Source organism: Phyllostomus hastatus, unplaced genomic scaffold, assembly GCF_019186645.2.
Source record: "Phyllostomus hastatus isolate PE091 unplaced genomic scaffold, TTU_PhHast_1.1 phas_scaffold_39, whole genome shotgun sequence".
NCBI lineage: Eukaryota > Metazoa > Chordata > Mammalia > Chiroptera > Phyllostomidae > Phyllostomus > Phyllostomus hastatus.
Genome location: NW_025334028.1, coordinates 10,391,850 through 10,418,822, shown reverse-complemented (window position 1 = coordinate 10,418,822; position 26,973 = coordinate 10,391,850). Strand labels below are relative to the sequence as shown.

The 26,973-nt window shown below is 36.7% G+C and overlaps 1 protein-coding gene and 1 pseudogene across 5 annotated transcripts in view; both read left to right on the top strand.

The window, feature by feature from the left end:
• Positions 1–26,973, top strand: part of MAPK10 (mitogen-activated protein kinase 10) — a 331,553-nt gene that overhangs the window by 287,325 nt on the left and 17,255 nt on the right. For all 5 annotated transcript variants that reach the window (XM_045820360.1, XM_045820356.1, XM_045820358.1 and 2 more), the window contains 2 exons: positions 24,911–24,974; positions 26,698–26,775. In XM_045820360.1, the coding sequence (XP_045676316.1) occupies positions 24,911–24,974; positions 26,698–26,775 (142 nt within the window). The remainder of the gene's footprint in view (positions 1–24,910; positions 24,975–26,697; positions 26,776–26,973) is intronic.
• On the top strand, positions 26,108–26,267 carry LOC123806988 (annotated as a pseudogene).

Here is a 26,973-nt window from a genome sequence, read left to right as displayed (position 1 = left end):
CTGACATTTCCCTTCAGTGAGTAATAGCAAAAGCTTAGGCCTTTGTAGTGTCCTCAGTACAGCTTCTGAATAGGTAACCAGTCTGAGATTCAGAAACTACTGTTTTTCTTAATACTCTCCACAGGATATAGATACATGCTTCAAAGAGTTTATAGATACTATTTTTGTTTGCCTTTGTATGACAGAGAAGAAAGTCATTTTGTATATGAAGTCTGTTATGATATTTTTAATATATTTTATTGATTATGCTATTACAGTTGTCCCATTTTTTTCTCCCCTTTATTTTCCTCTCTGCCCTGTACCCTCCTCCCACCATCATTCCCCTCCCTTACTTTATATCCATGGGTCATACATATAAGTTCTTTGGCTTCTACATTTCTCATACTATTCTTAACCTCCTCTTGTCCATTTTGTACCTATTATTTATTCTCCTTATTCCTTGTCCCTTTTCCCCCATCCTCTCCCCTCCCCACTGATAACCCTACATATGATCTCTATTTCTGTGAATCTGTTCCTGTTCTACCTGTTTGCTTAGTTCATTTTTGTTTTTAGGCTCAGTTGCTGATAGTTGTGAGTTTGTTGTCATTTACTGTTCATATTTTTTATCTTCTTTTTCTTAGGTAAGTCCTTTTATAATAAAGACTTGGTGATGATGAACTCCATTAACTTGACCTTATCTGGGAAGCATGTTATCTGCCCTTCCATTCTAAATGAAAGCTTTGCTGGGTAGAGCAATCTTGAATGTAGGTCCTTGCCTTTCATGTCTTTGAATACTTCTTTCCAGCCCCCTCTTGCCTGCAAGGTTTCTTTTGAGAAATCAGCTCATAGTCTTATGGGCACTCCTTTGTAGGTAACTGTCTCCTTTTCTCTTGCTGCTTTTAAGATTCTCTCATCTTTATTCTTAGGTAATGTAACTATGATGTGTCTTGGTGTGTGCTTCCTGGGTCCAACTTCTGTGGGACTCTCTGAGCTTCCTGGACTTCCTGGAAGTCTATTTCCTTTGCAAGATGGGGGAAGTTCTCCTTTATTATGTTTTCAAATAAGTTTTCAATCTCTTGCTCTTCCTTTTCGCCTTCTGATACCCCTATGATTTGGATGTTGAAACATTTAAAGTTGTTCTGGAGGTTCCTAAGACTCTGCTCATTTTTTTTGAACTTTTATTTCTTCATTCTGTTCTGGTTGAATATTTATTTCTTCCTTCTGCTCCAAACCATTGATTTGAGTCCCAGTTTCTTTCCCTTTGCTGTTGGTTCCCTGTATATTTTCCATTATTTCACTTTTCATAGCTTCAGTTTTTCCTATTTGCAACCATTCTCAACCACTTCTGTGAGCATATTGATTACCAGTGTTTTGAACTGTGCATCTGATAGGTTGGCTATCTCTTCATCACTTAGTTGTATTTTTTCTCGAGTTTTGATCTGTTCTTTCATTTGGGCCATTTATTTTTTTTTTTGTCTCGGTGCACCTGTTATGTAGTAAGGGGCAGAGGCTTAGGTATGTGTCAGGGCGGGACAACCTACCTCTCTTTGTCATGGTGCTGTATGTGGGAGAGGGGTCTGAGACAGAACAATGCCACTTGCTCAGCTCTCGGCTGGCTTTCAGTTACTTCCTCTGCTTCCCACAAGCAAATTTGGCCCTTCTGGTGCTGACTCCCAGGTAAATGGGTTTGTGTACATTCTGGGACCCTGTGGGTCTTTCCAGCAAACACTCCTGTGAGGCTAGGAATTTCTCCTGCTGCCTCAACCCCCACAGGTTTTTTCAGTTAGAGATTTTGAGGCTATATTTTCCTGGCTGAACCCTGGGTTGTGTGGTCTGTCTTGTTCCACAGTTGTTCCTCCTGGTTTATCCACATGCAAACATGAGACCGCCTGGTTTTCCAGCCGCTGCCTTACTGAGTCCTCCCCACCCCAGCTGCCCATCTCCGCACCCCCTAACAGTCTAGATGAATGCTTGTTCTTTAACTCCTTGGTTGTCAGACTTCCATACAGTTTGATTTTCTGACAGTTGTGGTTATTTTTTTGTTGTTAAATTTGTTGTTGTCTTTCTTTTGGTTGTGAGAGGAGGAAAATTGTATCTATCTATGCCTCTATCTTGTCTGGTGCATTTGAAGTTTGTCATAATTTAATAGTGACTCTCAAACTGTAGAAAAGTCCTTTCAAAATTTAAATAAACATAACCTGCAACATTTGAGTTATTTAAGAATTTTTTGTAATAATCTGAAAATTTTTATTAAGGAAGAAAAATCCTATTTCACCAAAATAATAAGAAACTAGTTGCTCTCAACATTTAAAAGCCTCCATTGCCTTTCAGTAAAAGAAAAAAAGCCTACATAGTGCTATGACTCTGAGAATGGCCTGGGATTTCACTAGTGATCTTATTACTAATTTGCTTCTTGATGCTATACTGGTGTGCCCACTCTTAGTAAGAAAACAAAACAAAACAAAACTACTTTTTTTACATCTTTCCAGTTATTTTTGTCTTAAACTTAAATTTGGAAAACTTACAAAGAATTTTTGTTTCATATTTGTGACTACATGTATCATGATATATGATAAAACACATCAATTGAATATTCTCAGGAAAGTCCTATGTCGAGCTTTTATAAAGAGAATTACCTTTAACAAGATTTCTGAGATTGTTTCTAGCATTTTAGCAATATCCATAAAAATATTAAATATTTATACATGTAGGACAAACTACCCCATTGAAGAGTGAGGAAAAGAATGATTAACTATGATACTTGAAATTTTTTTTTTAAAGATTTTATTTGTTTATTTTTAGAGGGGAAGGGAGGGAGATAGACAGAGAGAGAGAAACATCAATGTGTGGTTGCTGGGGGTTATGGCCTGCAACCCAGGCATGTACCCTGGCTGGGAATCGAACCTGGGACACTCTGGTTCCCAGTCCGCGCTCAGTCCACTGAGCTATGCCAGCCAGGTGTTTATACTTGAAATTTTTAATGTTAGTGATTTCATTCTATAATGTGTTAGGGAAATTCACTATGTGTTTTAAATTAGACAATTCATCTAAATATTTCCCAAGTGCCTGTCACTACTCTGTAATATGTGTGCAGGTCATGGGTGGCCTTATGTTTTCAGGAGTTGGGAATATGAAGAGGTTACTGAGTGCTGCTGTGAGGTCAAATATCATTAGTTTCTTCTCTCCATTCTAAACTTGCCATCATTTAAGTTCTATTCTTTAGACTAAATGTTCCTACGAATTCTTTTAAATATGATTTTTTCATACTCACATGGAGTTAATAAACTGGCTGAATCTCTTTCTCAGCTGTTCCCTCCATCTGTCCTGACACAAGGACTCCCTCTTTGAGTCTTATGATTTCTTATTATTGCAGCATGCATCTTGCTGTGAAAAGGCTGGTACGACCCTCTGGCAGGCCTAACCTGAGAAAGAGTTTAGTGCCATCTATCTGTCATAGAAGAGCCTTTTAGTATGGAATTGAACCCTAAGTAGGTTTGTTATATCCAGAGTATATATAAATTTAGAAATATGTTGGAAGAAACATGACCTATAATGGATTTAAATTTGATGCACTCTAATTAAGTGTTTAATTATAGAAAGAGCAATTCATATTTTCTGGATCTCATTTGCTTGGTGAAAGTCAAATCAATGTCTCTAATTCCTAATATCTGCCATTTGTGGAATTCTAAATTTCCATCTGTTCATGCTGATATAGTCTTTCAGCAGCAAAATGTGAGCAATTTGCTAATTGCCTTCCAGAGAAAATATAACTTAACATTACATTCCCATGCCCAGTGCCTCAGCTGTTAAAGTAAAGATATCTTTTTGAATCGTATTGGGATTGCTTTGCTGCCATGTAGCATGTTGGTGGGAGCTTGTCAAAATGTTTGTTGTACATAGATTTAGCCACCTGCTTTTGGTGGCTCCTCTCCCTACATGACTTATAAGAATATGTACTTGACTCACACAACTTATTTATTTCTAATTTTAGCAAATTCTGCTGGAATAAAAACACTCTTTTTGATTTCAAATCATTGGGGTATTCAGAATCCATTGAATATAGGAAGTTCTTGAGTGTCTAAGCTGGACCAGTGAAATAGTTCATTTTCAGGACATGGCTGTTTTGCTGACTGGTGGAATCTGTGTTCAGTTTTTTCTTTTCATGTATTATCTCATGACCTTTAGATGGTGATTACTGTTAATCTCTTGAATAGCCCAGTAAAGGAGAATTATTTTAAAAGGGTGGGAATGGAACAAAAATTATTTTTCTAGAACATACCACGTCTGGTGCTCTCTGAAAGGCTGAGTTATAATGTCCTGTTGGATTCTTCCAAATGTATGCTTTCTTTTCTTCTCTCCTAATTATCCTCTTAGGTATTGTGAGATACACTTACTTAATTCAAAGAAATAGTAACTTGTGAGAATATATTTTATTTTCATATTATTTTTATCCTAGGAAGAAAGAGATTATGTAATTGTTACATCTGTCTAGGATGCCACAAAGTAGTATGATCTACATACTGTGAAAGAAAAGAAACAATGCTTTCATCTTGTAGGGCTGTTCCTTACAGATAAGCATAGAAGTCAATATTGGAACTTGTACAGTATTATGTCAATGAAAAACTACCACATTTTATAGTAACAGAAATAATAAAAAGAGGGGAGAAGACTAGAAGTAGGTCAGAAAAGAGAATCTCTTATCTCTGTTAACCTTGAGATAAAAAGAGGTCATAAAAATGGCTAATCTCTAGGAAATACAATTTACGTGGTAATTTGCATTCCTGCCTTATTTGCCTATCTGCACTGCTGCTAAAATAATCAAATTATACTGTTCCATTCCTGCAATTTTTTACCTGTCATGAAAGAATCACCTTTAAACTAGTATGTATATTATTTCAAGGACAGCTCTAAGTCACTCTCACCTATTCGCCTATCATTTTGAGTGTTTTCAATATAGAACCTTTATTGACCAAAAAAAAAAAAGTGATACAGCTCTGAAGAGGTGGTGATGTTTTCTGCAAGGCCCATGTGTTAATTATTTTACATAAACCTTGTAACTTAAAAGCCATCTTTGCTCTATTCCCAACACTAATATTTATATTGTAGGTGGTCCTGTTTAAGTTTCTAAATCTGCTCTGGATTGCTACTTCAAATGTTTTTCTTTGCTCTATTTCTACCAGATTCAATGAGATTAAATTATGTGATAGACTGTTAATAGTATATTTTTCTTTTTTTTAAACCCCAAAATATACTCATGCCCATCCTATACAATTCAACCTAAAACATGCTTATTGCATCCATATGCTGTGCTGAGCACTGTACCAGAGTAAAGAAACATAATTGAGGGAGACATTTCCCAGCCCATCAGAGCTCACAATCTAGAATGAAGCTCTCTTACCCTGGGATTCATTAACTCCTAGAGGTTCCTCGGATGGGCCCTTGAGGGTTATGAAAAATATCCAGCATTTAGATGCCTTTAAGTATGTATTGCATATTCCTAGGAATATATAGTTAATGGGCTATGTGAGATTTTTGAAACTTTTACTTCCAAATTTAATTCTAAATATTTTGAAAAGCACTCTTCTGGTAGAAAAGGTTTTAGATGATGAGGCTATAAAAATATGGATAATTTACTGGTAGAGTTAACTATTAGTTATAGACATAACCAAGAGCTTTAATATACTTAGAAAATGTCAGCTTATTTCCTTGAGGTAATTTTTAATTTGTATGAAAAGATCCTTGCATCTGTAAAGTTCCTGCTTTTTAAGGAAAATGATGTAGAGGGAAGTGACATAAACATAAAGCAGCATGCTTTCAATTTTCATTATTATAATTTTAAAAATTTATTTAAAGTATGAAAAAATTTCTATGGTCCTCTGCAAGTTAAAAATGACATCTCTTCAAGAAATAGAAATTAATAGCTAGTGTCTACTTTTCATATAGCAAGCTCCTTTCTTCTATTTTGGTGCTTTGGAGAGTTCATTTGGCAGGTTGGTTTCCAGCTTTATGGGGGATAGTTCACAATGAATAACAGAGTTTATGCAAATAACTGGCCCAACTTTGCTCAAACCTTGCTTCTACTTTGTTTCCTCTGACTAAAGACTTCTTTTGCACTATCCATTTTTTCTTTGCCATGTCTGCTTCTAAAGATTTTTGTTTGTTCTATTGTTTATTTTCTAAGAAGGTGGTTATGTTATATTTGAACATAAGTGAAACGATCAAATGAACATCAAAAACACTTAAAAGCCTTAACTTTCTTTACTATGAGGGGGAAATCATAGGTTAAATTAATCAGCCATCTGTTTTTCAAGTCATGCTTAGAGTTGGTGAAGCTCTCAAAGTTAGGGAGTGAATTGAGAATTTTCACATTCTAGGAGAGAGGGGAAACTCACTGGAAAGTATAATCCTTAATGATGGTGAAAATGAATATGCATGGTCTTTGTGTGGTCATGTGAAAACATGAGTCATTAAACCTATGTGATGTTTATTTTGACTTTTTTTAGTCCCCCAAATGAAAGCTGTAGAGATGAAGTCAGCATGTCATCAGAATTGTACTAAAACCAAAGTCTATAGAGTGGAATTCCATATGAAGAATCAGAAAAAGGGTAGGCAGTATGCATTCTTTTTTTCCTACTGACTAAATAAATTTTTTTTATTTTACTGTTGTTCTGTTGCAGTTGTTCCAATTTTCCCCATTGCTTCCCATTGTCCTTGCCCACCCCCACAACCATACTCCTTGTTCCAACAGTCAATCCCCACCTTGTGGTCGATGTCCATAGATTATTTATACATGTTCCTTCACTAGACCCTTCCTCTTCTTTCCACCTTTGCCACCATTCCCCATGCTCTGGTCACTGTCAGTTTGTTCCTTGTTTCCATACCTCTGGTTCTATTTTGCTTATTTTTTTTTTTCATTACATTCATGTTATAGTGAGATCATAAGGTATTTGCCTTTCACCGCCTGGCTTATTTCACTTAGCATATGCTCTCCAGTTCTATCCCTGCTGTCACAAAAGGTAGGACCTCCTTCTTTCTTTCTGCTGTGTAGTATTCCCTTGTGTAAATTGACCATATTTTTTTTAGATTTTATTTATTTATTTTTAGAGAGGGAAGGGAGGGAGATAGAGAGAGAGAAACATCAATGTGTGGTTGCTGGGGGTCATGGCCTGCAACCCAGGCATGTACCCTGTCTGGGAATCAAACCTGTGACACTTTGGTTTGCAGCCCATGCTCAATCCACTGAGCTACGCCAGCTAGGGCCTAAATTGACCAGTTTTTTGATCCACTCATTTACTGATGGGCACTTAGGCCATCTCCAGCACTTGGCTATTATAAATATGCTGCTGTGAATGTAGGGGTGCATAGGTTCTTTTGAATTGGTGTTCTAGGAGCCTTAGAGTATACTCCCAGCAATGGAATTGCTGGGTCAAAAGGCAGTTCCATTTTTAGTTTCTTGAGGAAATTCCATGCTGTTCTCTACAGTGGCTACACCAGTCTGCATTCCCATCAATAGTGTACTAGAGTTCTATTTTCTCCACATCCTCCCTAGCACTTTTTGTTTGTTGATTTGTTAATGATGGCCACTCTGACTGGTGTGAGGTAGTATCTTATGGTTTTAATTTGCATCTCTCTGATGGCTAGTGATGCTGAGCATCCTTTCATATGTCTGTGGGCCCACTGTATAAATAAATCATGATAACCTTCATTTTCAGGAAAAAGGCTGAATGTGCACATTTTCTTCCCAAGTGTAGAACCATTGCTTAGTCCATAGGGCATCAGTTATATGTGAGGGGAAAGGTATAATGGACTCATTCAATGATGAGACAGAATATTGAAAAGGTTACACTTCCTTTTCTTGTCTATTAAAATTTATAAGTATTTCACAGAGTATGTGCTATAATAAAATTATTATGTCCCTTTCTAATGGTAAGATGAAGTCATAAGAATGATAAAAACCATTTCTTTAACTTGCTACTAGTTTAATATTAGACTCATAGGATCATTTGTATAATATCAGCACACAGTATCTTATTAAAAATGGAATTTATTAATTCTGAAAAATACTTTTAATTGATAACCAAATGGAATTCCCCACAGTTTCTAATTTTAGGGAGAATCTGATTTCCACCTTTATGTGCTTTTGGAAACCTGACTCCTTTCATGTTCTTTTGAAAGAATTAGGGTATTTTTTTTGTCTAAAAATCTCTTATCTGAGCTGTTTTTTATTCTGAATTAAATTCAGCAGAAAGCACTTTTGGTGACTTTAATAACACATGTGTTTAATGACACATATACCAGAATGCTGTTTTCATAGTATACCTATCTGTCATCACTTCTTTTTTTGAAGCAGGCTTGCTCATATTCCCTGCTCCATTGTCTTGTGACTCCCATTTCTTCACAAAGAAAAGTTTATTCCCAGCCAGAATTCTTACACATACATTCACAGAGAATCTTAAGTAATGAATAGATCACCCCCAAATAGGAGGCTTAGCAACAATCAAAGAAAAATTTGGCTTATGATGAGTTCATTTAAAATATTGTGGCATATAATCTAATAGCTTCCTCAAACCAAGAGTTTTTGGGAAGGGAAAAAAAAGCAAAGAGTTACAAAATGGGGAGACCAAGGTTATGACACGGGGAGATCATAGAATATAGTGGGAACTATTCAGAGTCTGTAACTAGAAGACTCAGACTCAAGACTTCATCATACCTGGGGAAGGTCCACTTTGGTCATTCTCTAAATTTTTATTGAGTTTTAATTACACTTGGCTACTGAAGGTTTATTAATTAATGTTAACAAAAACCCTAGTTCCTATTAGTAAGTTATAGTATGGTAGGGTTGGTAGATAAATAAACAAGAACTTTTATTTATTCTGGCAAATATATTCTCCCATACAGTTGGTCCCCTTTTCATTTTGATGTTTTCTTTAGCTGTGCAGAAGTTTTTTAATTTCATGTAGTCCCATTTGTTTATTTTTTCCTTTATTTACCTTGTCCTAGGAGATATATCAGGAAAAATATTACTGTATGGGTTGCCTGAGATTTTACTATGTTTTCTGCTAGGATTTTTATGGTATCACAACTTATATTGAAGTCCCTTATCTATTTTGAGTTTATCATGGTCTATGGTGTAAGTTAGTGGTCTAGTTTCATTTTTTTGGCATGTTCCAGTCCAGTTCTCCCAACACAACTTATTGAAGAGACTGTTTTTATTCCATTGTATGCTTGTGCTCCCTTTGTTGAATATTAATTGACCATAAAGACATGGGTTTATTTCTGAGCTCTCTATTCTCTTCCCTTGGTCTATGTGTCTGTTCTTATGCCAGGGCCAGACTGTTTTGATTACAGTGGCCTTGTGGTATAGTTTAATGGTAGGTATTGTGATCTCTCCAACTTTGTTCTTTCTCAGGATTGCTGGGCCTATTTGGGGTCTTTTTTTTCCATATAAATGTTTTGGAATATTTGTTTTAGATCTCTGAAGGATGCCATTGATATTTTAATAGGAATTGCATTGAATCTATAAATCTCTTTGGGTAGTATGCACATTTTAGTGACGTTAATTATTCCAGTCCATGAACATGGTATATGCTTCCATTTATTGTATCTTCTTTGATTTCTATCTTCAGTGTTCTATGGTTTTCTGAGTATAGGTCTTTTACATCCTTAGTTAAATTTATTCCCAGGTACTTTATTTTTCTTGTTGCTATAGTAAATGGGATTTTTCTTCATTTCTCTTTCTGATAATACATTGTTGGTGTACAAGAATGGCATTGATTGCTGAATATTGACTTTGTATCCCTCTGCTTTACCAAATTCACTTATTAGGTTGAGTAGTTTTTTGGTTGAGTCTATAGGGTTTTCTGTGTACACTATCATGTCATCTGCAAATGACAGTTTTACTTCCTCCTTTCCAATTTGGATGCCTTTTCTTTCTTTTTATTTTTCTAATTGCCATGGCTAGAACTTTCAATACTAGGTTGAATAGGAGTGGTGAAAGCGGGCATCCTTGTCTTGTTCCTAACCTTAAGGGAAACACTTTTAGTTTTTGCCCATTGAGAATGATGTTGACTGTAGGTGTCTCATATATGCCTTTATTATGTTGAGGCTATTATCATCTGTCTGCATAGTTTTATCATGAATGGGTGCTGAATTTTGTCAAATGCTTTTTCAGCATCAATTGATATGATCATGTGATTTTTGTCTTTCATTTTGTTTATGTGATATATTATGTTTATTGATTTGTGAACATTATACTATCCTTGCATCTCTGGAATAAACCCTACTTGATCATGTTGTATGATCTCTTTAATGTATTGCTGGATCCAGATCACTGATATTTTGTTGAAGATTTTAGCATTTTTGTTCATCAGACATATTGGTCTATAACTTTCTACAAAGGAGGTCTTTAAGTAATTTATACACCAGCAAAGTATAAAAAAGAAATAAATTTACAGTAATAATGTTTGCCACTTTTTATCTGATAAATATCTCATACATAAAAGTGGTACATGAATATTTTCTACATAATTTGCCAGGTGTATTGAACCCATGTAGATGGAGGAGACTGTAACTACTTGATTTGCAGAACTCTTTATACGTGGTTGAAAGTGTCATTAATCCATGACTTCTATGTCATGTTCAAAGGTTTTTTAGAGAAATCACTGCTAGGAGAGGGAAAAGATAAAAATTTGTAATTTTAAAAATTTGTATATTTGTAAACTAATAAAGGTATTTTGTAACTGAAAATATTAAATTTTAAGGTAAAATCCATTTGCATTACTATAATGGCAGTTAAGTGTAGACAAATCACTTTTCCTTAACAAAGTTTCTAATTCTGTAACTCTTTCTGTATTCACCATGGGTTCCTATCCTGGGGCTACTCATTTATGCTAACTAGATCAGTGTGCTTGTCTCTGGTTAATGTCTCTAAGATGTATTGTTATTAAGCCATGTTATTCATATAGGAGTGCTGAAATCTTTGTCCCCCCTGCTCATTTTGCTTCTGTGTTGTGACCGAAAGGCAGAGATAAAAATGACATATGGCCTTAATAGACTGAGTCAGAAATATTTTGTGTTGGTTTTTCACCCAGAATGTTTTTTAGCTGCTATATAGCCAATTTTTGTCCTATAAGGTATCATTGAGGCTAATGTGGCCTTTAGCCTGTGGAAAGTCTTGCAATAAAAGCTGTTACTTCTCAGGGTTTTAAGTTAAAATTTTCTTTTGAATCTTCCACATGCTGTTATCCTATCACACACTGTGTTGAATTAATCCATTGTTATGTTTATCTCCCCCATGTTTACTAAGCTCTAAAGTTCCTTGGGAGTAGAAATTCATCTTTGCCTAATAAGTGGCTGGTGCATATTGTATGATCAACACATGCCATTTGTATTTAATTGAACTGTACTGTGCTGAGCACTTCTCTAGTGTTTATGAAACCCCTTTCAATATCCAATCTTATTTAAGCCTCAGAAACACCCTAGAAAATGATGCTTATCTTCAACTAATGTTACTGACCTTACCATCACAATATATCCTCATTCAAACTACTCCACACAAACACCATCTCTACCCTGGCCACGCAGTAGTCTCCAGCTTGTCTCTCAGCTCCACTCTTGTTTCCTGTGGTATGTTCTCCAGAGTTCGAAGAGCTTTTCTTTTAAAAGGTGAAACAGGATACATAATTAATTCCTCAGATAACACTCTCCAATGGCTTCTCATCTTATTCATAATGAGACTCAAACTACCACCATGGCTTACAAGGCTTTGTTCAGTGTTGTTCCAAATTTTATTAGAACCCATAGTAAAAAAGTGTTCTACATTATGACCCAGCACACAAGCACACAAGCACACACACACACACACACACACACACACAGGAAAACCTTCATACTATGATAAATTTTATCTCAGTCTTCTCTTCCTGGTTACATTAAAAGGTGCTAGTAATGGCCTACCAATTTATTTCATGACCACAGTTGGAAAACATTGCTTTACTTGATCTGGCCCCTGCCTACTTTTCTGATTTCATTTTCTGTGCTTCCCCTTTGCACTTGGCTACCATGTACTGACTCCCTTGCTGTTCACTAAGCAAGCTGAACAAGCTCTCTCATCAGGGTCTTTGCATTTCACTTTCTTCTGCCTGGAACAGTCTTCCTACAAGTATTCACATGGTTCTCCCCATTACTTCATTCAAATCATTGCTCATGTGTTATCTTCTCAAAGAAGCCTTGTGAATGACTATTATGTACTATGTACAGTGTTAGACTCTGGTGAACAAAGGTACAGTCTTTGTTCTTGATATTCTGTCCCCATAGTTTACTGAGAAGTAAAACAAGTAAATTTTAAAAGGTAAGAGCCCAAATGCTATGCTTATTGAAGCACATAGAAAAAACTCAGTATTGAAAGTTAGAGAAGTCTCCTTGGAGGGACTCATATCTAAGTAGAAACATGGAGGATAAAGCAGAAAAAATCCAAGTGAAGAAAGACAAGCAAAAGAAAGGGTGGTACAAAAATCCCATTGGCAAGAGAAGGTTGGGAGAACTGCAGATATTTGGGGATGACTCAGTGGAGAAAAGTGAGAGATGATCTGGTCTGGTAAGTAGCTGAGGAAAGAGTCTCTAAGCATTGTGATGCAGAATGCAGTCTATCCTAAGGGTGAAGAGAAGCCATTCAAAAGTAGCAAGCGCAAGAACAGCATTGTTAGATTTCAACTTCTAAAAAGTCACTCTGTCTGCAACATGGGGCTAGACTAGAAAAAAAGGATGATAGGAGGTGGGGGACAAATCTGCAGTAACATAGGTCAGAACTCATAATGGCCTGCAAGTAGACATGGGCAGAAGATTAAAGAGATGTGTAGAAGCTAACAGTCAACATCACTTATAAATGATTATATTGTGGGTTTGTTACAGGGTGCAGCCAAGAGGGGGGACCCCAAATGGGCATTTGAAATGGGGTCCAGAACTTAAGGTGTCCAGGAGATTTTAAGATGTCTCCAAACCCCTCCCCCCCCGCCCCCAGGGTGTGGGTTGGGGGGAAGGGACAAATGGAGCAGGACCATTGAGAGCTGTTTTGCAGCTAAGCTCTGAGCGTGGTCATTTAACATATCTATAGCCTTTGGCTGGTCGCTTAGATATGTTAAATAGCTGTGATCATCTCTGGGGGGGGGGGGGGGGGTGGGGGGGGTGGAATGGAAGTAACTTCCCCACCAACACGTGACTTGGGGCAGATCCCCCAAGCTACAGCGCCTGCGTGGGAGCTCGGAGAAGATTGGCTCCAGGACCTGGGGCCACACCTGCCCAGACTCAAGATGGCAACCCAGTAAACCTGGAAGGATACGAGTTCTGGCATGTGAAGCCGAGTGTGGGAGGAGTCGGAAATGAGGCTGCAGAGGAAGATTGGCCGAGGGGATTTAAAACCCAGACTTGGCGGCCATTAGGAGAGAGAACCACGCGGCTTTGACGGAGTGGAGACTCCTGCATCCCAGAGAGAACCGTGCTGCTTTAGGAGAGAGAACCACTCGGCTTTGGCAGAGTGGGGGGCTCTCCCCTTCCCGCAGCCCTGAGAAGGAGAGCCATGCGCAGCCCCGAGAAAGAGAGAACCTTCCCACAGCCATAGGAAAGAGAACCACGCGGCTTTGGCAGAGTGGGGGGCTCTCCCCTTCCCGCAGCCCTGAGAGAGAGAACCATGGGTCTTTAGCAGAGTGGAGACTCCCACATCCCAGAGAGAGAGAACCACGAGGCCTGGACGGAGTGGGGACCCCCGCAGCTTCAGAAGGGGGAACCACCACCTGGTTTTAGCAAAGATCCTGGCGACTCAGCCGAGGGTGCCGGGAACCCAGGGAGGTCTCCCAGTCGAGAAGGAGGACTAAGAACCAGAGGACTGTCTGAGCCATGGACTTCGTTTTTCCATCCCTGAGATACGGTACTCTGGACTGGGCAAAGGGGGGAAGGAAGGAAGGACTGTGTCTGTTTGTGGGTGTTTTAAGTGACTTTGGGATTTTTGATAAAGACATTAGGTCACTACTTTAAGTTTGTATAGCATTAAATAAACATTTCCTTTCCTTTTCACGAATCTCTGGCATTGAGAGACGTCTTTCCTCTGGCGGCGGACATAATGGACCCGGGGCCTTCTTTCAATAATAGTATATTGTCCCAGGCCCCCCTTGTTCTGTTCTGTAACAGGTTTACAATGGTAGAATTCAAGGATGACTTATAGCATATAGTAGTTGGTTAATACATAGGTGTTAAATAAGTGAATGAAAAATGATTTAAGACTTGGACACTGGGTGATTGGTGGTACAATTACTCAGCCTTTTCAATTAAAGAACAACAGAAAAATAATTTCCAAGGAATAGTAAATAGATTTTCCATTTTCAAGACTTGGTTAAATTTCCTGATGGTATAAGCTAATGAATTTGTGACCTAAGATCTGAGAAAGCTACAAAACAGAATGTGAAAAAGAGAAAACTGAATTTAGCTTTCTTGTTAAGCCAAAATCATTATTAATTAAGTTTTCTAATTACACTCAATCCACATTATAAGTAAAATTTGCATTACTAGCTTCCAAAAGTTGCTCTGGACACTTAGTGCTATGAGGTCTCCAAATAACATTAGTGCTTTTGATATATAATAAGTTATAATATGGTAACCAGAGGGGGGAGGGGAGGGAATTTCAGCGGAAAAGGGGAAGGGTTTACAGGAACAAGTATAAAAGACACATGGACAAAAACAAGGGCAGGGTGGAAAGGAAAGGGAGGTGGGGAGGCCTGGGGGCAGGGTGGGCTGGGATGGGAGTAAAAGGCAGAAAACTCTACTTGAACAACAATTAAAATTTAAAAAGTTATAATACAATGCTTTGCGCACTACAAGTTCTCAACGGGTTTGTTGAACTACTTGAAGTACTATTTGTTATACATTTGGAATTAGTTTCTTCTTAAATAAAGCAGTACATGATATCTTTTCAGATAATTAAGACTCACTGCAAACTAAGCAACTTGCCCAATGTCACTTGTCTTGCTAGTGTCAGAGTCAAGGGTGCTCTGAGTCCTGTGCTCTTTCCTTTGTTCCTGTCAGGATCTGTGACTCACACAAAAGGCTCACACATCATAGCTCGTTTTGGCCAAAGCCTAAATTTTATTATAAGAAATATAATCACATGTTCACTTTGATTACAATTCACAAATTTCTCTGTTTCTATTCTTTAAAACCATAGCACATGATGATTTCTACACATCACTTTATTCTACAAAAAAAAAATAGATATCCTTGAACACAGAGAGAAAATAAATTTTTCTCTAGAACATTTTCTCTTGTGTCTATACACATAAAGCATATTTAGGCAAATCACAAAACTTGCAGTGATTACCATGTAAACAAGTTATGACAGGTCTTTTTAATTGAATGTATTGGGGTAACATTGGTTAATAAAATTACATAGGTTTCAGGTATACAATTCTGTAATACATCATCTGTATATTGTATTGTGTGTTCACCACCCCATGTCAAATCTCCTCTATCACTATTTATGCCTGCTATGGTGGCCTGTTAAAATTACCTGGGGGCTTTTAAATACGCTGATGCCCAGATCTCATTACAGATCAAATTAATCAAAATCTTTGAGGGTAGAATTCAGACATCAGTATTTTGAAACACATTTTTTATTAAATTTATTGGGGTGACACTGGTTAATAGGACCATATAGGTTTCAAGTACATTTCTATGACACAAGATCTGTATATTGCACTCTCTGCCCTCTACCCAAAGTCAAAACATTTTTCATCACCATGTATGAGGCCTCCTCCACCTCTCCACCCCTTCCTTCTGGCAACAACTGCACTGCCGTCATCAGCATTTTTAAAGCTTCCAGATGATTTCATTGTGCACCCATGGGTGAAAACACCTGGGTGAGAGCTATTTAATGAAAATGACGAACTCAAGCTCCTTTTACTTAGTAATGTTTGCTTTTCTCCAACCACAAGGTGGCAGCATCACAATAGAGTGCAGGCACATACTGGGTTCTATTGAGTGGACACAGAAATTTGTGTCTGTAACACTAATGAAAAATATTTTGAGTGCTCTTCCAGCTAGAGACAGCATTGAAATTTCTTTTTCCTGTTGTTCTCTGGCTCTTTGTTGGACTAACAAAAGTTTTAGATATATTTATTTTAACTGTTTAAGTTAGCAAGAACTATATTATAAGCTATATAGTTGGATGCAACAAGGCAAAGAACATGGATTTTGTATTCAGATAGGTTTGGGTTTAAATACTGCTCTGCCACTTACCAATAGCAAATTTAGTATCTTTGTGCTTCAGTTGTATACCTAGAAGAGGAGGGTTGTTATAAGGACTAAATGAAATAACATATGTAAATCAACTTTGTATGGATGATATTAGGGTGATGAAGATGGTGAAGAGGAAAGTGGTAATGCTGTGACTGAACCAGTTATACAAAGTCCAGAAGAACCCAGGACACGGTATTGTTTCATGTGCGGGCGTTCTTCCCGTATATGTGGATCTCCTTTTCCCTGTGTACATCCTGTCAATTTACACTGGTGCTTATACAGATAAATGTGCTCTAGCCACCTTCATTTTAAAGAGCAAATAATTGGCCAGTTGTTCACTATGCCTTTTGCAATGGAAAATGCCATTAGCAAAGGAAAAATCTTCCACCATATAGTCCAGTTTCTGTAAAAATTAGGCTTTGTTTACTCACAATTACACTAGATCACTTCTCAAACCTTGAACCTGCTTTCTCTAAGATAACCAGTGGCCTCTTAAGTGCCAAGTCTAAAGAAAATGGGCATCTCATGCATCTTTGCCATTTGAAGAGGTTGACAGCACCTTCCTCCTGACACACTTCCCTTGACTGCTGTAGTGACAACACTCCTGTTCTCCACTGCTGAGTGGTTTTCTCTTCCCTTACAGCCCTCATTTCTTTTCTCCCAGGGAATCCTATCTCTGACTACAACTTTAATTTTAATGACCACAAATGATACTCAGATCAATATGTTGTCCCACATAGCTGTCCTGAACACCAGTTCTATAAATCTAACAGTCACTGGCATTTAAATTGTGTCTCAAACTTATCATATTGAATGTTGAACTGGACATATCCCCTATTCACACAAAACCTGCTCATTCTCCTCCCTCACACTGTACCTTTCAATTCAAGGCTTGACTTTCTACCCCGATGATTGAGTCAAATCCCTAAGAGTCACCTAGACCCTCAGCCCCCTTTGCCCCAATTTACCAAAGTTTATCAGTTCTTTACCACCACCACCCATAACTTCTTTCTCAAAGGAGGTTTCAATCTCATAACTCTTACCTCACACTTACTCTTGAACATAGCCCAGTGTGACTTCTGCACCAAAACAATTCTTGTTAAGGCCACTAACTCCGATGTGCCATTCATGTGTCCTTATCCATCCTCCTTCCCTTCCTTACCAAGGCCCTTGGAGCACTTCTTAAAGTGCTTGAGGGCCCAGTGTAAGACAGCTTAGGAAAGACGGATTAATGAGATTAGTTGCCAGAGACAGACTTTATTAACCTTTTATCCCCTATTGTGGAGTACTATTAAGTTTTAAAGGCATTTACTTCATCTGTAGTATTAGATTGTTTACTTTTTATTCAACAGAACTAACATAGTTCCTAAAACTTGCCTAAGCAAATTTTAAAAATCAACTGATAGTGCATTGCAAGCTGCCATTTATCTACTTGTAGAAGGCGATGAAATTTTTAGTAATTAAAAACCATTCATTGATTGCTGCATAATAAATTCACAATATAGGTGAACTCTGGAACTCTGGAGAAGAACTATATTTAGTCAATTATTTTGATAATTGTGCATATTATTTTTATACTTTATTAATTAGGCAGACTGTTGGTAAGATTGTTAAACAAATATTGAAACTTGTGGATAATGAATGCTTCTTGGTGCCATGGATAATATAAAGTTTAGAAAAAAAAACAGACCATACTAAATGGTCATTAGCCAAAACTAATTAACTAAATAAAAAGAAATAAAAGTACATATCATTTAGTGTGATATAAAAATCATTCTATCTAAATATTTATTTTTAATCAGGACTTCAAAACATCAGGAAATTCTATTCATCAAAATTCTTAAACACATTTGGAAAACTTATGCTATATGTATAGATTTAAGGAAATATACAATCAAATTTTCACATCTTCTTAAATGAATTTTCTCATCTAATTTTGTAAGGATGTTCATCCTTCTTGGTTGAATCCTTGCAGTAAATCATGCATCTTTTGGCAATCCTCAAACTGCAAAGGTTAGTAAGAAGAAAAGCTAGTTTCAGTAGGAGATAACATTATTTTCTTTGTTCCAGCTTCTGAATTAATAGAGAATGCACACATTGAAAGACAATGCTATTTAAAGCTCTCATTGATTGGCATTTTCAACAGGGCAGCAGAACACACAGAGAAAAAATGGAACGAAACCATTTTGCATGCTTAATTAGGACAAAAGTGGAAAACAAACATCAACAACTTGATTATTATCATATGGTTCAGAATATGACTGATATGGAAAAAATGTTAATTCAGTACTCAAATATGGATTGTTTTTCCTTTTGGAACAACTTTGTACAACATGGATGTTTCATATCTGGTTCTCATCTCTTTTAAGATTCATATGTATAGAGTTCATGATGTTGTCCAAGATAATTTGGCAAAAAAGCACTGAGGAATAGAAGTGTTGACTACATGGGTGATGGTTGCCAGAACTAGTTACATGTACAGACTGACAGAAAATTGGAATAGAAGTAAGGGTGCAGGGTCAAATTTGTCACTATTGATAATCTTTTTTGTTAAGTGGTAAATTATTCAATTTAATGTTTCTTCAACCCATAATAACTTTGTTATTTTATCATTTTCCATTAGAGATCTTACATTTATAACTGTGTCACTAATTAATACTATGGCCATGGGCAAATCACTTATGCTTTCTGAGTTTTTGTATTCTTATTGACAAACTGAACAAAGGTGGCATTATATAATCTCTAAACTGTCTTCCATCACTAATGATGCTGTTGAAAATAGGATTATCTTGAAAATTCAGGAAAAAATCAATTCATACATTTTACTCAGTACAGAAGGATTATTTAAATTTATGATATAAAATGAGGTCATAAGAGAGAGCAACCTGTACCTTGGAAGAATCAATCAGAGATTTGAATAGGTTCTGAATAAAGGGATCCCTTTAGCAAGAGATCATGTCCAGCAACAAGAACCAAGAGAATGCCAATAGAATTCTTATCCCTCAATTTTAATTTTATTACAGAATTGTACTCTCTTATGTACTTTCTGGCAAGAGCCACACTTTATAGCTGAGTTTTACATTCCAAAAATGTAGAAAATGGAAGGAAACACCAACATGATATCTTAGATCAGTGAAGGGTACAGCTGCAATTGTTGAAACCCCAGTGGTAGGAAAATGTTGCAATTCAGTTGTTTTCTTCACCCTCTAATTACCATATTCCTGAGATCTCTAATATGCTATATCATAATATTGCAATGTATAGTATTCATATAACTACACTCCAAATATTTATGAGAAAGAAAGGACCAGGGCTATTAAGAACTACAAGGACACAAAGACCAAACTGGGGCTATTGGGGGCAAATTGAAACATACAGTCACTCTATTGTCTTGTGTTTCAATTGTTTTATAAAATGTTTACAATACTTCAAATATTATTTCATTATCCCTTATTTTAGAGTCATCTCTTTTACCATTTCCTCTGAATTATTATTATTTTTTTTAGTTTGCAGGTTTTCCTTTATTTATTTATTTTTTAAAGATTTATTTATTTATTTTTAGAAAGGGAAGGGAGGGAGAAAGAAAGAAACATGAATGTGCAGTTGCTGGGGGCCGTGGCCTGCAACCCTGGCATGTGTCCTGGCTGGGAATCGAACTTGCGATACTTTGATTCGTAGCCCGCGCTCAATCCACTGAGCTACGCCAGCTAGGGCTCCTCTGAATTATTTTTTAACTTGGGTTTTAATCCAAGTTAATCATTGATTAGCTCTGTGACTTCAAAATATTTTAAAAGGAATTTCTCTGAGTCTTTAATTTCCTGATTTGAGAATTATTAGGGCATATACAAAATGTCTAGCTTTTCCTCCCCACACAACCACATCAAAACTACAACTAAATATAAAACTACCATCACTCAGAACTGTCAGGATAGATGCTATAGGACACCTACTTATATTAAGCTATGCTACCAAGCCAGAGAGTCATAGCAGCTCTAACACATTGAAACAAATACAAGAGGCTGCAAAAATGAGAAGACAAAGAATCATGGCCCAAGTGAAAGAACAGATCAAAACTCCAGAAAAAAAGCTAAATGAAATGGAGCTGAAGTCAGATGCAGAGTTCAAAACAATGGTTATGAAGTTGCTCAAGGAACTTAGTGAGGACCTCAACAGCATAAAAAATATCCAGTCAGAAATGAAGGATACACTAACTGAAATAAAGAACAATACACGGAAACAGTAGTAGAGTAGGTGAAGCCAAGAATCAAATCCATAATTTGGAACATAAGGAAGCAAAAAACAACTAATCACAGCAATAAGGTGGAAAAAGAATCCAAAAAAAATGGGATAGTGTAAGTTGTCCCTCTGGGGACAACTTCAAATGTTGCAACATTTGCATCATAGGGGTGCCAGAGGAGAAGAGGAAAAGCAAGAAATTTGAAATTTATTTGAAAAAATGATAAAAGAAATCTTCCCTAATTTGGTGAGGGCAATAGACATGCAAGTCCAGAAAGCACAGAGAGTCCTAAACAAGATGGATGCAAAGAGGCCCACTCTAAGACACATCATAATTAAAATGCCAAAGGTTAAAGATCAAGTGAGAATCTTAAAAACAGCAAGATAAAAGCCGATAGTTACCTACAGGAGAATTCCTTTAAGACCATAAGCTGATTTCTTCAAAGTTACTTTGCAGGCTAGAAGGGACTGGCAAGAAGTATTCAATCATGAAAAGCAGGGACCTACAACCAAGTTTGCTCTATCCATCAAAGCTATCATTTAGAATGGAAGGGCAGGTAAAGAGCTTCACAGACAAGAGAAAACTAAAGAAGTTCATCATCACCAAACCATTATTCTATGAAATGTTATAGGGACTTACTTAAGAAAAAGAAGAATATCAAAACTATGAAGAATAAAAATGTCAATAGATACATATTAATCAATAAATGAACCTAAAATCCAAACTAAGCAAACAAGAGCAGAGACAGAATCATTATATGGAGATCATTCTGATGGTTGCCACATGGGAGGTGGGGAATGGGGAATGGGTGAAGGAAGAGAAGTACAAATACATAGTTACAGAATAGCCAAGGTGATGAAAAGCACAGTAGAGGAAATGGGATAGTCAAGTATACACATGCCTATGGACATGAGCGAAGATGTGGGGATTGGCTGATGGACTGGGGAGTGCTGGACTGAGGGGGAAAAAGGGAAGAAATTGGGATAACCATAATAACATAATAAAAAATAAAAAATAGCCTAGCTTATAGCATCTTCTCAAAAAAAATGATGTCCCTTATTTAGAGAGAAAAAAATATTCATTTATTATTCCCTCAGAGGTAGTTAGGAGAGTAGATTGAAGAGTATTCTGTCTTTTTTTCCTTTTCAGTGTCACAATCTGTTCTACAGTTCCTTTTTGTTTTATTATATACAACATTCATATTGCCAATATGGATATTTCTTCTATATTGTTTCAGTTTTTAGGTGGTATCTCATATTAATGTTTCCCACTAAACATCTATCTAGATCATTCTAGGTGTGGTAGCAGTTTTGAGTTTTTGAAAACTTTACAGTGTTTAAAGACATAGTTTATGGTGTCTTAAAAGTCAAAATCTTTGTTTCACTTTCAAGAAACTGCCAATAATTTTCTCTTTGAAATTCTCCATTCACTTGACCTCTATAACACTGCAACATCCTCATTCTCCATGTATGTCTCTAAATGATCCTTCTCTCTTCTTCTCTTCCTCCTCCTTCCCCTTCTCTTCCTTCTTCTTTCCCTTCTCCTCCTCCTTCTTCTTGGACTTTTATATTCCTCTGGTCAATTTTAACTCTTGGTATCTAACAGGGTCTACTTTGGCCCTTTGCTCTTTTTACCTGCATACCCTCCATGAGTGACCTCATCCACTATTGTGATTTTGACAAACGCCTCTTGCTGATAGTCTCAGATCTGTACATCTCTAGCCAACAACATTCCTGTTTAATAAGGTGGGAAAAGTGAACAAGTGAGCAATAGAACCCTGGCTTCTCTCTGCAGAAGGAAGCAGGGAGTGTTAGTGGACTATGGCATGTTAATGATTGTTGTCCAAGTTCACGTGTTTGTGTGTTTGAATATGACATTACTCTATCTGGTTTGCTGGTCAATTACTCTTTTATATTGTTTTGTAGAAGATATCTTTCTGTGTATGTAATAGTCCACTGCAGGTGATTGCATCCCCTCTTAAAACAAACAAACAAACAACTCTGAACATGTAGCCTGTTCAGCCATAACTATAATACAAGTGTTTTCTTTCATTCATTCATTCACTCACCTGAAGATATGTTTAGAGAGAGGAAGAGAGAGAAAGGGAGAGAGAGAGAGAGAAACATTGATGTGACAGAAACATTGGTCATTTGCCTCCCATACATGCCCTCACCAGGAATCAAATCCACAAATTTTGGTGCTCAGGATGGTGCTCCAACCAATTGAACAACCCGGCAAGGGCTGCAAGTGTTTTAAAGCAGCCCTTTTGGTTTATTGAAAGGAAAAATCTTGGAATCAGTACTTTGCTTTCTTTCTTGTGGTTTGTTTGTGGTTAGAGTTTATGTACTTTGTACTTTATACATCAGCAACAGCTGGATGTTGAAGCTCCAAGGAAAACTTCTCTCAAAATAGTATTGTTGCAAAGAGAAAATGACATTCATGAACTTTGGCAGGAACTTTATTCTTAAGCCACGTACAATTTTGAAACTTGAATGGAAAAATCCACTGCATGGAGAAGCCAGCCTCATTGGATCAGAGCTGGTCTAATTATGAGGAGAAGGTGGCGCCAGCAATGCACAGAGCTCTGAGGACCTCTGAGAGCTTGTGCATATTGTGTCCACCAGGGGGCCTAGACAAGGCCCACTTAGATGGGCCCTTACCACAGGAAGAGGCAGAGCAGGAAACCTGCCACTTGGCAAAGCATCTTTGCATAACCAGGAGTTTGGCTTTGCATTAGCTTACTTAGATGACAGTTTCACAGATTTTCAAAAATAACTTAGTTTTACTTATTAAAAAAAATAACATTCTTATAATCTGGGGTCCTTTATCATTTGAGGTGGAAGGTCCTGCCTTAGTCAGGTTCCCAAGACAGTGCCTGATTATCTCAGTCCCCTTACCCTTATGTAGTCAGTGTTTCTGTGTCCTCAGTAGTGTCATGGGGTGGGGGAGGTCTCATTTAGCTCAGCCCTTTCAGCAAAGGCTACTCAACTGACCATATCTGAATCACAGAGCTAGTTTAGTGTTTTCTTCAGTAGCAATCCCTGTTGTTAAACAAATGTCTGGCCTCATCAGTACTTATTTCTCAATAATTAAGTTACCTTAAAACAAATGGTCAAAATCTTCCATTTTCATATCCAGCTACTTCTGTAGTATGTGAGGCTGTCCCAATATACGAGGGCTAGGAAGTATCAAGCATGATTCAGGCTACAAGAGATTCTGAATGTAGTAAAGAAGGGCCACTGTGGTATTGGGGTGCTGCTCATGAGCCAAAGAACCTCCCACAGAAGCCAGAAGCTATCTGTGAAAATCTTGTCCAAAGCCTTCCTACAACAGCCATTTTGGAGGAATGTGTATCCTGATAAGCCCAAATCATTTTATTGAGTAACTCTTTTAGGTTCTTATAGAAACTATTGTTTTTGGAGTGTTGGACAGGATGAATTCTAGAGTCCCCTGTTTTATGTCACCCAAGAGTTTGCCTTTTTCCCCATTCATTCCACTGCCAGCTGGGGCAGCTCCTGAGCCCCTTCTCTCTTTACTGCATAGCTATTTTTTTTCTCCATGTCACTTGGGCTAAGTTGGAACTACCCCAGGCCACTGTGATAGATCCCCAGGTCCAGCTATTAGGAAGAAGAGGTCAAGGAATTTATCTGAGATCCACTTTCCTGGAAGGCACCTAGATTTATGAAAATCTCTTCTTTTCCATCTTTAAACTTCTCATAGCAAGAGAAATGCCAATTCCAAAGCCCCTGACACATCATTTCTCCCAGAAAAGGCTAACCAAGGGGTCTCTCAGGAGTTCAAGGGGATCCACCTCTGTAGACACCTGGCAGCTTCTTCTGCCTGAGCGGGAAAATATGTGAAGTCATTTAAATATAGGGCACACAGCTATACATACATACACATATACTTCATGAGAGAAAAAAAGAATATTCCTTTATACTGGGGAATAGTACTATAGTCTACAGAGAGGTATTAATGACTCTTTTCCAGGAGGGTCTAAAAATGGAACAAAATCTTATCAGTGTGGAATAGTTTAGTAGGGTTCTGCTATAGGGCAAGTGAGTGGATGACGGCAACTTGTGGGTTTGTTTAGTCAGGTGTTTTGCTTGTTTTTTACAGACTCACTATTAGTTGCTTGGACTTGAGTTCTGAATCAAAATGTTTAGGGATATGAGCTTGCAAGATTTGAAATCTGCTGTCTTATTTTCTCAGCAAAAATTGTTGGTATGTAAATGTATTCTCCATAAATTTATGGTGAAATTTTAACTTCTGCACCACTGTAAGTGCTCCTTATTTTATATGAGATTCTGATCACCACCAAAATCATGGAATAACAAGATGCTTTCATGCATCATAGGATTTTAGTCATCTTTAGCTTACAGCACAAAGTTTATTGTTTGTTTTTATTTGCAGCCTCCACCTCAGATATATGACAAACAGTTGGATGAAAGAGAACACACCATTGAAGAATGGAAAGGTGACTTTACTATACTTAAATAAAGTGTATATTTTACTTTATTCAAACTCAGAAAATATTCTCAAAGATTTTCTTTTTAAGACAATTTCGTAAGAGATGATATTCTAATTGCTGTCTTCTTAGACTGTTTTCAAAGCTCTTAAACCAATCTATCTTTTTGCACTCTTGATAATATGGCATTTGCTCAGGAGTAAAAGGAATTAATTACTGACACTTTAAAAATAGCACTGTTTGTCAAAGTTTTGTCATGGTGGAGGACAAACTTGAATATAAAATTTCATAAACATTTCATGTTTGTACATAAAATTATCACATAAAATGGATAAAATTATGTCTGAGATAGTTTTAGATATTAAAAAATAAAATATAGCTAATATATGAGTTAATTCAATCCAGATATAGCACTTAAGAACTTAAATAGAAAATATGTGTATTTAAGTAGCTTACTTTTCTTTTAAAGTAAGAAAAAATAAATAAAAAACATTAATTCATTTTTTTCCCAGCAAAACTCTCTTAAACACACACTACATGATCGAGCTTATACTCAGGGAGAAACCAAGCAGGATTATAAAGGATAGTTGAACTAATATAAATTATTACAGAGTAGAATAAATACAAAAAAACAAATGCATATCAAATGATTAGGTCAAAATGAGGAGGGACATACAGGGAAGATCTGAATGGAAGAAATGTTTGAGATACATTGAATAAATTAATATTGTAAATTGGGAAAAGAAAATAAAAGAGGAAAATACAAGAATGTGAACATAAGAGGAAAACAACGGGTAAAAATGAGCTAAAAAGTGTTATAAAGAATATATATAGTGAAGGGGTCATGTTGAAGAATATGAAAAATGAGCAAATACAAATAGAGGAACAAGTAAAAAAAAAGATACTAAATGATAGATAGGAAAGACTTGATTTGATTTAAATAAGGACCAGAAGACACTCTTAAGGGTTTGTGTTGAGTAGTTAAATGATAAGATATAAATATCTCTTGAGGAAGACAGGCATGAACTAAAATGTGAGAAACTAAAGAAACACCTGTAAAGGATGATGACTATGTAACTTGTGAGTCATTTTAAAGCAAGTTTTGGTAGTGCTGAATGATTTTTATCTAGAAGGGGCAAAGTATCGCTTCTCAGCCTTTTGGCTAAGATCAAGTGTAGAAGGGGCAAAGTGACATGAAATGAAAATAAACAAGTTTAACTCTAGTAACAAAGAGCCATTTTAATGGATGCCAGTTTGGGCATAAATGTAATATTTTTTAATGTTGGGTTTTAGGCAAGCTTGGTTTTATAAATGCAAGAGTTGAGTCTAGAAAACAGATGAAAAGTTGAAAAATTGATGGAAAATAATGGTTTGAAGTCCTGAGAATAGGCATCCCTTAGGAAGAGAGTATAAAACAGAAATCAGTGTTCAAAACTGATTAGAATCCTTAAGAGATAGGTTACAATGTATATGAAATCTCCAAAAGAATTCAGAAAACAAGTAAAATATAGATTCCTCATATGTTTATTTGGTCAAATGCTTCACTGAGCCCCTTCTTTTGCCAGACTCTGTGCTGTTGCAAGAAAATGTAGAATTAGAGGAGTCAAGGAATCCTAATTGATTTGTAATTTACTCAATCCAATCAAAATGTTATTATTTGTCATTAATGAAAGAATATTCTCTGTGGATTAAGGAAATTTATTTTTATAACACTGATAATTGTTTCTTACAGAACTTATCTACAAGGAAGTAATGAACTCAGAAGAAAAAACTAAAAATGGTGTCGTAAAAGGACAGCCCTCTCCTTCAGGTACCCACTCTCAGTGAATAACGAACACAGCAGCACTTGTGTATTTTTCTTGACCTTGAGCAAGAACTGTGCCCAATAACATTGCTTATAGAGTGTATGAACAAGTATCACATGATTATTTCCCTCTAACAGTTTTTGTTTTAACACCCCCCTTTTTTTAACCTGTAATAGGCAAAATAATACAAAATGAAAACATGC